The sequence below is a fragment of the Platalea leucorodia genome (assembly GCF_965183815.1).
Source record: "Platalea leucorodia genome assembly, chromosome: W".
Taxonomy (NCBI): Eukaryota; Metazoa; Chordata; class Aves; order Pelecaniformes; family Threskiornithidae; genus Platalea; species Platalea leucorodia.
This window is the reverse complement of record NC_138859.1, coordinates 17,429,314-17,442,059: the sequence shown is the minus strand read 5'-3', so window position 1 is coordinate 17,442,059 and position 12,746 is coordinate 17,429,314. Positions and strand designations below refer to the sequence as shown.

The 12,746-nt window shown below is 44.8% G+C and overlaps 1 protein-coding gene across 1 annotated transcript in view; it reads right to left on the bottom strand.

The window, feature by feature from the left end:
• LOC309601556 (transmembrane protein 161B-like) overlaps positions 1 to 12,257 on the bottom strand; it is a gene marked incomplete at its 3' end in the record, with an annotated part of 44,569 nt that extends 32,312 nt beyond the window's left edge. The window contains exons 1-2 of the mRNA XM_082334618.1: positions 12,160 to 12,257; positions 8,594 to 8,674 (exon numbers count right to left, since the gene is read on the bottom strand). Coding sequence (XP_082190744.1) covers positions 8,594 to 8,674; positions 12,160 to 12,233 — 155 coding nt within the window. The 5' untranslated portion in view covers positions 12,234 to 12,257. The remainder of the gene's footprint in view (positions 1 to 8,593; positions 8,675 to 12,159) is intronic.
• Between the last annotated feature and the right edge of the window lie 489 nt (positions 12,258 to 12,746).

Sequence of the window (12,746 nt, the reverse complement as noted above, 5' to 3'; positions counted from 1 at the left end):
TGTGCCTGCTGGGGGTCCAACTCCGTCTTTCCACCCTTTATCACCCACAGTCTAATGGTCAGATGGAGCAGGTAAACCAGATCCTGGAGCAGTATCTCCACTGTTATATTAATAAACATCAAGATGACTGGGTCTCTCTGTTACTGTTGGCAGAATTTGCACATAACAGCAGTGTCCACTCTTCCACGCAGCAGACCCCTTTTTACGCACAGTACGGTTTTCATCCCTGTGACCACCCAGCTACTCCAGTGGCTGTCCAGGGGTTTTCTCCTGAGGACTCCCTTGAGCGGTTGCAGTATATGCATTTGGTTCTTCAAGAGCAGCTGGAAAAAGCAAAGGCTGCTTACAAAGACTATGCAGATAGTCATTGGCGACCAGCGCCGGACTTTGTGGTTGGGGACTATGTTTGGTTGTCCAGTGAACATGTTTGTTCTGTGCATCCTTCTTCTAAGTTGGACCACCGTTACCTGGGCCTGTATAAAATCCTGAAAGGGTTAAAGCCAAGATAGACAAAGCCACTGCATCAAAATGCCTCCTGAAAGCCTAGGGGCAAGGAGTATATTTAAATATCTTAGTCACTTAACTAAACAAAAGAAAGGCCTTTGTGATTTAGAGAGTAGTTAGAATGGTTGTAAGATAAGGGGGCTCCGGGATAATCCCATCTCAGACAACGGGGCCTTGGGAGAACAAATGCACGGAAGATAGGAGGTCACAAAAGAATGACAACAGCAGCCTTGAAGGACACCCTTTACGTGATCCTAGGACTGAGTTTGCGCAGAAGCAAAGGTCAATCAGCGAACACAGTGAAGAAGACTACGAGCCTTCATCTGAAGACCCCCAAAGACCACCTGAAGACCACCATGGGAGACGACTGCGCATGCGGATCGGACATTTGCATATGTTAATAAGTTCCAGGAAATCTCATGTTTATGTAAATGAATTCTCGGAAATCCTGTGAATATGTAGGATTTTATAGTATATAATCTCTGAAAGTCTACCAGATCGGTGGAGCACTTATGGTGGAGAATCCCCAGTGCTGCCCAGCGCTGCAATAAAGAATACCTGCTTAATAGTAACTTCGTTGCTATTGAGTTTCATTTCAGGGACTCTCTGAATACTCCGTTTCTCCCTTGGGGGAATTCAGACTGTGAGGAGAAGCATCCGTGAATTTTTGTATCAGCACCATGCTCTTGTTTTTGCTGTGCATGTTGAAGATTGGTGTGGGTTTTTTCAGTTTGCTGTGCTTTGCCGTAATGAGTGATGTTTTGCCTGGAAGATTGGTTATTAAAACACTGTCCTTGAGTGCTATCTGGTATTTGGGTTCTGTAGTGAAGCCATTACTGTACTTTGGGTACCACCTCATGGAGACAATTAGCAATTATACCTCTTCCTCTGAGAGGTTTTTTATGGAGGAAATACAGGATGGCACCTTCACTGCCCTCTTCTATGATGTTTCCTCCTTCATTACAACAACTTTTCATTATCTTGAGCATCCTTGGGTAGTTAAGATATATCCATTGATAGTTCTTGGGAATTTTGTTTCAGTTTTACCTAAGGTTAATAAGCAGCTCAAGAATATCATCCAGAGATCTCCTCCAAGGCTGGATAGTTATGAGTGGCAGGGTGTGTGGGAGAGTATGGGCAAGTACCTAGGAAAATGGGCACCTCCAGTGTTTTGGAACTTCACCCCCGAACAAGCGTAGAATCCTGAAAAACTAGTAAAGTATTTGGAAAAAGTATGTTGTCACCCTGGCAACTCCAGAGAGACACAGATCACTGCAATGTGCTGGGGCCTGGCCCATGCCTACCGAGCCCTATTCAACACTATTCAGTACCCTCAAGGGGAAGAGAAGGTCTCTGGATCGGACGACAAAATGACGGCCCCCGTGGCTGCGCCGGCCCCTGCCACAGGCACTGCGGCTGCGCCAGCCCCCGCGATAGGCGCTGCGGCTGAACCAGAGAACCAACCCGTGCCAGTGTCACTTGCCCCTATACAGAAGAAAAAATACACAAGGAAATCAGCTCGTTTAGTAAGGGACGAAGATGAACCAGGGCCATCAGGAGAACTGGAGGAGGAAGAGGCAGAACCCATAAATGAGATGGTAACCACCCAATCCCTGTCCCTGAGTGAGCTGCGAAATATGCGAAAAGAATTCGGTCATCGTCCAGGCGAGCACATCATCACCTGGCTGCTCCGATGCTGAGATAATGGGGCCAGTAGCCTGGAATTAGAGGGTAGGGAAGCCAAGCAGCTGGGATCCCTTTCTAGGGAAGGGGGCATTGACAAAGCGATTGGAAGAGGGGCACAAGCCCTCAGCCTCTGGAGGCGACTCCTGTCAGGTGTGAAGGAAAAGTATCCCTCCAAGGAAGATGTTATATGTCACCCAGGCAAGTGGACCACCATGGAGAGAGGTATCCAGCACCTGAGGGAATTAGCTGTGCTGGAAGTGATTTATAATGACCTGGACAACGAGCAGTTATCCAAAGATCCAGATGAAGTCCAATGCACACGACCCATGTGGCGGAAGTTTGTACGGAGCGCACCATCATCAAACGCAAACTCATTGGCAGTAATGACCTGGAAAGATGAAGAGGGACCAACGGTGGATGAAATGGCTGGCCAACTCCGACAATACGAAGAGTCTCTCTTCCTCCCTACAGGCCTGTGTCTCGGCTGTGGAGAAACTGTCCCGGGAGTTCCAGCAACACGAAGAGGATATATCCTACTCCTCACCTGTACGGACCAGTATCTCAGCCATTAGGAGTAAGCGTCCCTCTGTTCAAGAGAGAAGATATAGTGGATACACACCATGGGCCACCCTGTGGTTTTATCTGCGTGACCACGGGGAGGACATGAGGAAGTGGGATGGAAAATCTACCTCGACCCTAGAGGCACGGGTACGTGAGTTGCAAGGAAAAACAATCACAAAAGGTGGTTCTCCCAGGAGAGTTGCGGCTCCAGTTTCCAGCGAGCAGTTCCCCAGACAGAGCAGAAGGGCTGATTTTGTTTCTGATCTTAATAAAGGGGTTTTTGATTCGCATTTACAAGAAGTGAGTAACGAATGCTATGACCAGGACTAGAGGGGCCCTGCCTCCAGCCAGGTGGAGGAGAGGGACAACCGGGTGTACTGGACTGTGTGGATTCGATGGCCTGGCACATCAGCCCCACAGGAGTAGAAGGCTTTAGTAGACACCAGTGCACAGTGTACCCTCATGCCATCAAGCTATGAAGGGGCAGAACCCATCTGTATTTCTGGAGTGACAGGGGGATCCCAAGAGCTGACTGTATTGGAGGCTGAAGTGAGCCTAAGCGGGAAGGAGTGGCAGAAGCACCCCATTGTGACTGGCCCAGAGGCTCCGTGCATCCTTGGCATAGACGACCTCAGGAGAGGGTATTTCAAGGACCCAAAAGGGTATCAGTGGGCTTTTGGTATAGCTGCCTTGGAGACAGAGGAAATTAAACAGCTGTCTACCCTGCCCGGTCTCTCGAAGGACCCTTCTGTTGTGGGGTTGCTGAGGGTCAAAGAACAACAGGTACCAATTGCTACCACAGCAGTGCACCGGCGGCAATATCGCACCAAAAGAGACTCCCTGATTCCCATCCATAAGCTGATTCGTCAACTGGAGAGCCGAGGAGTGATCAGCAAGACACACTCACCCTTTAACAGTCCCATATGGCCAGTGCGAAAGTCTAATGGAGAGTGGAGACTAAGAGTAGACTATCGGGGCCTCAATGAAGTCACGCCGCCTCTGAGTGCTGCTGTGCCGGACATGCTAGAACTTCAATATGAATTGGAGTCAAAGGCAGCCAAGAGGTATGCCACCATTGATATCGCTAATGCCTTTTTCTCAATCCCTTTGGCAGCAGAGTGCAGGCCACAGTTTGCTTTCACTTGGAGGGGCGTCCAGTACACCTGGAATCGACTGCCCCAGGGGTGGAAACACAGCCCCACCATTTGCCACGGACTGATCCAGACTGCATTGGAACAGGGTGGGGCTCTGGAACACCTGCAATACATTGATGACATCATCATGTGGGGCAACACAGCAGCAGAAGTTTTTGAGAAAGGGAAGAAAATAGTCCAAATCCTTCTGGAGGCCGGCTTTGCCATAAAACAAAGTAAGGTCAAGGGACCTGCACAAGAGATCCAGTTTTTAGGAATAAAATGGCAAGATGGGCATCGTCAGATCCCAATGGATGTAATCAACAAAATCACAGCCATGTCCCCACCAGCCAGCAAAAAGGAAGCACAAGCTTTCTTGGGCATTGTGGGTTTTTGGAGAATGCATATTCCAAATTACAGTCTGATCATAAGCCCTCTCTATCAAGTGACCCGGAAGAAGAATGATTTCAAATGGGGCCCTGAGCAACGACAAGCCTTTGAACAAATTAAACGGGAGATAGTTCATGCAGTAGCCCTTGGGCCAGTCCGGGCAGGACAAGATGTAAAAAATGTGCTCTACACTGCAGCCGGGGAGAATGGTCCTACCTGGAGCCTCTGGCAGAAAGCACCGGGGAAGACTCGAGGTCGACCCCTAGGGTTTTGGAGTCGGGGATACAGAGGATCCGAGGCCCGCTATACTCCAACTGAAAAAGAGATATTGGCAGCATATGAAGGGGTTCGAGCTGCTTCAGAAGTAATTGGTACTGAAGCACAGCTCCTCCTGGCACCCTGACTGCTGGTGCTGGGCTGGATGTTCAAAGGGAGGGTCCCCTCTACACATCATGCAACTGATGCTACGTGGAGTAAGTGGGTCGCACTGATCACACAACGGGCTCGAATAGGAAACCCCAGTCGCCCAGGAATCTTGGAAGTGATCATGGACTGGCCAGAAGGCAAAGATTTTGGAATATCGCCAGAGGAGGAGAAGGTGATGCGTGCCGAGGAGGCCCCACCATATAATAATCTGCCGGAAAATGAGAAGCAATATGCCCTGTTCCCTGATGGGTCCTGTCATCTTGTGGGGAAGCATCGGAGGTGGAAAGCTGCTGTATGGAGTCCTGTACGACAAGTTGCAGAAACTGCTGAAGGAGAAGGTGAATCGAGTCAGTTTGCAGAGGTGAAAGCCATCCAGCTGGCTTTAGATATTGCTGAACGAGAAAAGTGGCCAATGCTCTATCTCTGTACTGACTCATGGATGGTGGCAAATGCCCTGTGGGGGCGGTTACAGCAATGGAAGCAGAGCAACTGGCAGCGCAGAGGCAAACCCATCTGGGCTGCCGCATTGTGGCAAGATATTGCTGCCCAGATAGAGAACCTGGTTGTAAAAGTACGTCACATAGATGCTCACATACCCAAGAGTCAGGCCACTGAAGAACATCAAAACAATCAGCAGGTGGATCAGGCTGTTAAGATTGAAGTGGCTCAGGTGGATCTGGACTGGCAACATAAGGGTGGATTGTTTCTAGCTTGGTGGGCCCATGACACCTCAGGCCATCAAGGAAGAGATGCAACATGCAAATGGGCTTGTGATCGAGGGGTGGACCTGACCATGGACACTATTGCACAGGTTATCCATGAATGCGAAACATGCGCTGCAATCAAGCGAGCCAAGCGGTTCAAGCCTCTCTGCTATGGAGGACGATGGCTGAAATATAAATACGGGGAGGCCTGGCAGATTGATTATATCACACTCCCACAAACGCGCCAAGGCAAGCGCCATGTGCTTACAATGGTGGAAGCAACCACCGGATGGCTGGAAACATATCCTCTGCCCCATGCCACTGCCCGGAACACCGTCCTGGGTCTTGAAAAGCAAGTCCTATGGCGACATGGCACCCCAGAAAGAATTGAGTCAAACAACGGAATTCATTTCTGAAACAGCCTCATAGATACCTGGGCCAAAGAGCATGGCATTGAGTGGGTATATCACATCCCCTATCATGCACCAGCCTCTGGGAAAATAGAACGATACAATGGACTGTTAAAGACTACACTGAAAGCAATGGGCGGTGGAACGTTCAAACATTGGGATACACATTTAGCAAAGGCCACCTGCTTAGTCAACACTAGGGGATCTGCCAGTCGAGCTGGCCCTGCCCAATCAAGACTTTTACGTACTGTAGAAGGGGATAAAGTCCCTGTAGTGCACATAAAAAATATGCTGGGGAAGACAGTCTGGGTTACTCCCGCCTTAGGCAAAGGTAAACCCATTCGTGGGATTGCTTCTGCTCAGGGACCTGGGTGCACTTGGTGGGTGATGTGGGAGGATGGGGAAGTCCGATGTGTACCTCAAGGAGACTTGATTTTGGATGAAAATAGCCAATGAACTGAATTATATAATGTTTGTTGCTATATAATACTGTATGTCATCACTTCTGTGATTACTATATGACATATCAACAGTATACAGTAAGCATCACCCAAATTAATGAAGAATGAACTCTGAGGAAACCAAGCGAAGTGCAGAGGTGATAGAACTAGAACTGGCTTCAGCATGCTACAATCCAACACCACACACTACCTCTCCTGCCCAGAAAGACCGTTATGACAGATGAATCCCAAAGTCATAAACTAAACGAACTCAACAAACGTTCTAGAGGGATAGCATATAGACTAAGGGAATGATACTCGTGTATTGTATCAAAGGAAAGGAAGGGGGTGGTCGTTAATGAGGATGTGTTGGATAATGTGGGACCTGGGCATGACGTAAATATTATGGAATAAGGGGTGGATACTGTCCTGGTTTCAGCTGGGATAGAGTTAATTTTCTTCTTGATAGCCGGTATGGGGCTGTGTTTTGGATTTAGGATGAGAACAATGTCGATGATGATACACTGATGTTTTGGTTCTTGCTAAGTAGTTGCTAAGTGGTGCTCACACTGGTCAAGGACTTTTCAGCTTCCCATGCTCTGCCGGGTGCACAAGAAGCTGGGGGGGGGGCACAGCCAGGACAGCTGACCCAGACTGGCCAAGGGGCTATTCCATACCACATGACGTCATGCTCAGTATATGAGCGGGGGGGAGTTGGCCGGGGGAGGGGCAACGATCGCTGCTTGGGGGACGTGCTGGGCATCGGTCGGCGGGTGGTGAGCAATTGTAGAGTGTATCGCTTGCTTTGTATTACTATTGTACTATTATCACTTGTTTTTATTATTATTGTTATTATTACTATTACTACTGTTCTAGTTTTATTTTACTGTAGTTATTAAACTGTTCTTATCTCAACCCACGAGTTTTCCCCTTTTGCCCTTCCGATTCTCTCCCCCGTCCCACTAAGGGGGGAGTGAGCAAGCGGCTGCGTGGTGCTTAGTTGCCAGCTGGGGTTAAACCACGACAAAGGCTCATATTGGTGAAACACGTAACTTAAAGCTATAGTTATGTAACTGAAGTTATTTTAAATATGAATAAATATCACTGGTTAAATGCACAGTTATAAATTGTAATACTATTAACTATTTTGCTTAAATTTGTTACAGAAAATTTGGATAAAATGTTTTTCTGAATATTAAAGAATATTGTGACAAACGTGTAATACTGAAGCATTATATATTAAAGAAAAGGCTTAATTTTTTAGCCCAACATTTGGCAAATAAGGTTGCTACCCATGTAGCTTAAGTAAGAAATTGAAAAAAAAAATGCCTTGATTTTATGATAAACAGGTTATATGTGCAGTTTATGAATTAACACAAAAGTTAGATATTAAGAATTTTAAGAGAGCAGTTTATATTGTAATAAAAAAAAAAAGACCAAAGGAAACCACCTATGTCACCAAAAAGCAAGTTACTGGGTATTTGTTTTAAACATAGCCAATTCGGAAATCTTGCATAGATTACATAGCAAGCTCCACCACCTCAGGATCAGTCTTGGTTCTTGCCCCAATTACACTTCTGGTGAGGCTGTTCCAGAGCTTCGTGACTGAAGATCAGAAATCTGTTTCCAGCTTAAGTTGATTGATAGACAGCTATCCTATCCTTCTCGGACTCTTTTTGCTAGGTTAAACAAGGCAAGCTCTTTTAGCCTCCTCTTGCAAGATAGTCTTTCTGTTTCCTGGATCATCCTAGCAGTCCTTCTCCTCACCTGTTTGAGTCTGAATTCATTTTTCTTGAACATGAGTGATCAGAACTGTACACAGTAATCCAGATAAAGTTCTACATCAGTGGCCTTGTGCAACAGGATTAACACTTCCCTCTCTCTTTACTGGAAATACCTCACCTAATATATCCTAGGAGCACATTTACCTTTTTCACAGCTGCATAAGAGTGGCGGCTCACAGTAATCCTGTGTTCAACTAATATGCTCAAATCTTTCTCATCTTGCTTCAAGATGAAGAGCTTCAATCGTATATAAGATTTCCTATTCTCAGTCTTCATCTAAATGAATAGATTCATTAAGAAAATTATTGCCATCAAATTAGCAATGTCACAGACCACTTTTGGAGACTGTGAATTACCTAGTTCTGTACAATTTGGGCATGCTAAGCTCTCTGCTAAACCAAAAGAACACAGTTCAGTACAGAGCTGTGGCAATCAAAGCAAGCAGGGCAATCATATGCAAGAAGTTTTAGACACACAAAACCAAAAGTTTGCCAGTGAAGTTGTTATATGGATTAAAAAAAAACAAAACACCAAAAACTTAAAACAAGTTTTTACCTATCTTTTTTGCTCTTGCCTCTTTGTTTCCCTGCAAAAAGTCTTAGATCTTCTTCAGTAGGATGCTGATACCATTGTAAACTAAAGAAAAAAAAACACTCAAGTAAAACAATGTCAGAATGAGCAATTCAGAGTGCTTTTTAAAAAGAAAACTATATATCGTCACATATACATACACACATTAAACCATGTTTTGCAGCACCTAACCAAAATACCTTTGTGTTAAAGTACCAACACTGTCTCAACTGATCAATTACAGATAAACTTCAGTTCTCTTCAGCATAAAAGACACGTGCTCATCATTAGAAAGGTTTGCAACTATCAACGCACCATTCAAGTGAAAGCACTTGTGCTTCTTAAAACACCAAATTTTCAAGCTGTCATCAACCACAGCAGAAAAGGCAGTACCTATATTGGAAAAAGGTCACTATATCATTACAATTACCTATGAGAATGATGTTCTAAATGATTTTATTAAGGATAACTACTCTTCTCAAAAAAGAGTAATTTTAAAAAATCTGCAACAGCTATTATGGAATAACCATAACCAGTCTTTTTTCTTACACAGACCAGATCTTAACATCTACATTCCTGTCCTAAAAAACACCACAGTGATATCTTCAACTCTTACTAGAAAGAAGAAAAAATGAACAGCACAGCTTACAAAAGCATAGATATTTGTAAATTAAAGGTATTTAACCGTAGCGTAGAAAAATATTTGTACATTGGGTTTACATGGGGAGGTTTTGGTAGCGGGGCGGGCAGGTCTGCAGGGGTGGCATCTGTGAGAAGACACCAGAAGCTGCCCCCATGTCAGACAGAGCCAGTTCCAACTGGCTCCAAAACGGACCCACCACTGGCCACAGCCAAGCCAATCAGCAATGTTGGTAGCGTCTCTGTGATATCATATTTAAGAAAGGGTAAAAAACACTGTGCAGCAGCTGTGAGAGAGAAGTGAGAAAAAAAATGAGGGCAACGATCCTGCAGACACCAAGGTCAGGGAAGAAAGAGGGGGAGGAGGTGCTCCAGGCACCGGAGCAGAGATTCCCCTGCAGCCCATGGTGAAGACCACAGTGAAGCAGGTTGTCCCCCTGCAGCCCATGGAGGTCCACACCGGAGCACATATCCACATTGCAGCCCGTGGGGGACCCCTAACCGCAGCAGGTGGACGTACCCTGAAGGAAGCTGCAGCCCGTGGAGAGCCCACACTAAAGCAGATTTTCCTGAAGGTCTGTAGTCCGTGGTAGGGACCCCATGCTGGAGAAGGGGAAAAGCGTGAGGAGGAAGGAGCGGCAGAGATAAACTGTTATGATCTGACCGCAACCCCCATTCCCCATCCCCCTGTGCCGTTCAGGGTGGGGGAAGGCACATAGAATGGCTTGGGTTGGAAGGGACCTTTAAAGGTCATCTAGTCCGACCCCCTGCCATGGGCAGGCACATCTTCAACTAGATCAGGTTGCTCAAAACCCCATCCAACCTGACCTTGAATGTTTCCACAGATGGGGCATCTACCACCTCTCTGGGCAACCTGTTCCAGTGTTTTACCACCCTCATTGTAAAAAAAATTATTCCTAATGTCCAAGCTAGATCTACCCTCTTTCAGTTTAAAACCGTTGCCCCTTGTCCTGTCACTACAGGCCCTGGTAAAAAGTCTCTCTCCATCTTTCTTATAAGCCCCCTTTAAGTATTGAAAGGCCGCAATAAGGCCTCCCCAGAGCCTTCTCTTCTCCAGGCTGAACAACCCCAACTCTCTCAGCCTTTCCTCATAGGAGAGGTGTTCCAGCCCTCTGATCATTCTCGTGGCCCTCCTCTGGACCTGCTCTAACAGGTCCATGTCTGTCTTGTACTGGGGACCCCAGAGCTGGATGCAGTACTCCATATGGGGTCTCACGAGAGTGAAGTACAGGGGGAGATTCACCTCCCTCAACCTGCTGGCCATGCTTCTTTTGATGCAGCCCAGGATACGGTTGGCTTTCTGGGCTGCAAGCACATATTGCCAGCTCACATCCAATTTTTCATCCCCCAGTATTCCCAAATCCTTCTCTGCAGGGCTGCTCTCAGTCCATTCATCCCCCAGTCTGTATTGATATTGGGGATTGTCCAGACCCAGATGCAGGCCCTTGCACTTGGCCTTGTTGAACTTCATGAGGTTCACATGGCCCCACTCCTCAAGCCTGTCCAGGTCCCTCTGGATGGCATCCCTTCCCTCAGGCATGTCAACTGCACCACTCAGCTTGGTGTCTTTGACACTAAACTAAACTTTAGTGGGGGATGGGAAGGTTGAAAGGAAGAACAATGGTGGGACAAAAATGCAATGCATGCTTTAGGAGAAACTCCCAATTTTGGAAGTTTGATTGCTGGTATAATGAAGTGTTTAACAGGCACTTGCACAGAGCTCATTGATATCATCTTAAAATAATTTAAAAATTAGTATAATGGATAAGTAAGAGTTCAAGCTGGCAATGCTATAAAGAACACAATGTGTTTAATAGGGGTTTCCACATAGTCTGTATCAGTAGGTGCTATTGTGCTAAATATTTGACTGATGCTGGAATTTGTTCAACAGAAAAGAAGTTTAGTACAAGCTAATAATATACTACAGAAATTATTAACATTGAATGTTACAAGTTTCCCCTGAAGGAATTCACTGCCAGTTCAAACACTAAAAAAAACAAAAACAATCCACCACAAAAAAAAAAAAAAAGAAACCCACAATTGAATGTACATATACAGGCATCTTGAAATGAACTGGTCACTTAAAGTTCCTGGCTTTTCTGTTTTTGAATGGTGATGTGTTTATCCGCCCTCCACAAATGGGAGGGCTCTCTCACGTAGATATTTCAGACAACCTCACTTAGAAAAGCCTCTCAACCTTTTGCAAAAAAAGTAGAGATTTGATATTCTGAAAATTTCAACAATTATAAAAGACAGCATATTACTTTCTAATCAGACAGTGTGTTTCTCTTCCTGGAAAAAAAGAGAAAGTGTCTATGTTTTTGGTTTTTTTTTAATACTTAAGATACTGATTTATATTTAAAACAGCTGGTGGTTTTAGTTATTATGGATACAGCCACACATGGAATGCTCCCCTTGCAACTCATGTATTTGATCTATTGTTATGAAGTAGCATATTGACATTTATACTAACCCTGTCCTATGAAGTATTAAAAAAGAATTTTTAGTAAGTACCTAAGCACTCTTTATATGCAAGGCTAATCAGCAGACAGATTACTAAAAATACTGAGGCAGTGCAGAGAAAAAAAATCCTTCTGTTCTTGCAGTGTCTTATATTCAATTTAGCTTTTTAATATTAAAATATGTGGCTTATGCCTTTAAAAAGATAAGAGCCAGACGGCAGCTAACTTTGACCGATACGATTAAAGCAACAAACTTAAGTCTGTTCTTTTACAGCAACACTGTCTTACACTTCAAGAATTCAAGAATAGCAGATGAATTATTTTTCAAAAAAAAGTGTAATTTACATTAGTTCGCTTTACTTTTTCTACTCTAATGCGCAATTGTGTTACCATATTCAAACACAGTGCAGCAACTTTTTCTTATCTTACCTGCCACTACAGAGAAGCCAACGAGCAAAAGAGTAGTGAGGTATGATCTTCTGTATGACACTAGCCATTACCATGGTAACCACCAGCTGTACACCTATCACACCCTGCAGAGGAATAAGTTAATAACAAGTCAGTGTGTTTAAAAAAAAAAGGCACTGAAGTACTTTTTTAAAAAAAAAAAACATTTTAAAAACACCTTCATATAGTAGGGATAATATTTTTGGTTCTTTTTAAACCGCAGGGGAAGAAAAACAATACTGCGTCAGTTTTCAAGAAATCCCCTGGAACTTGCTATAATAATCCAAAAAGAAAAGGCACTGCCAAATCACAAGGATAGTAACGTATGTATTTGAGCCATCAGATAGTACAAGAGCTTCTCCATTTAACAGATGTTAAGCCACATGATGGCATGACATTTCACAAGACCTTATACATTAAAATTACATCACTGATTACGATCTTGCTTTTGGTGGTCTCTTCAATTCTGACATGACTTAACAGCTGACACTGCACAAACCTACTGGGAATTAACAATGATTTATAAAATTTGCATTTATGACTTGAAATTTCAGCTTTCTATTTACATG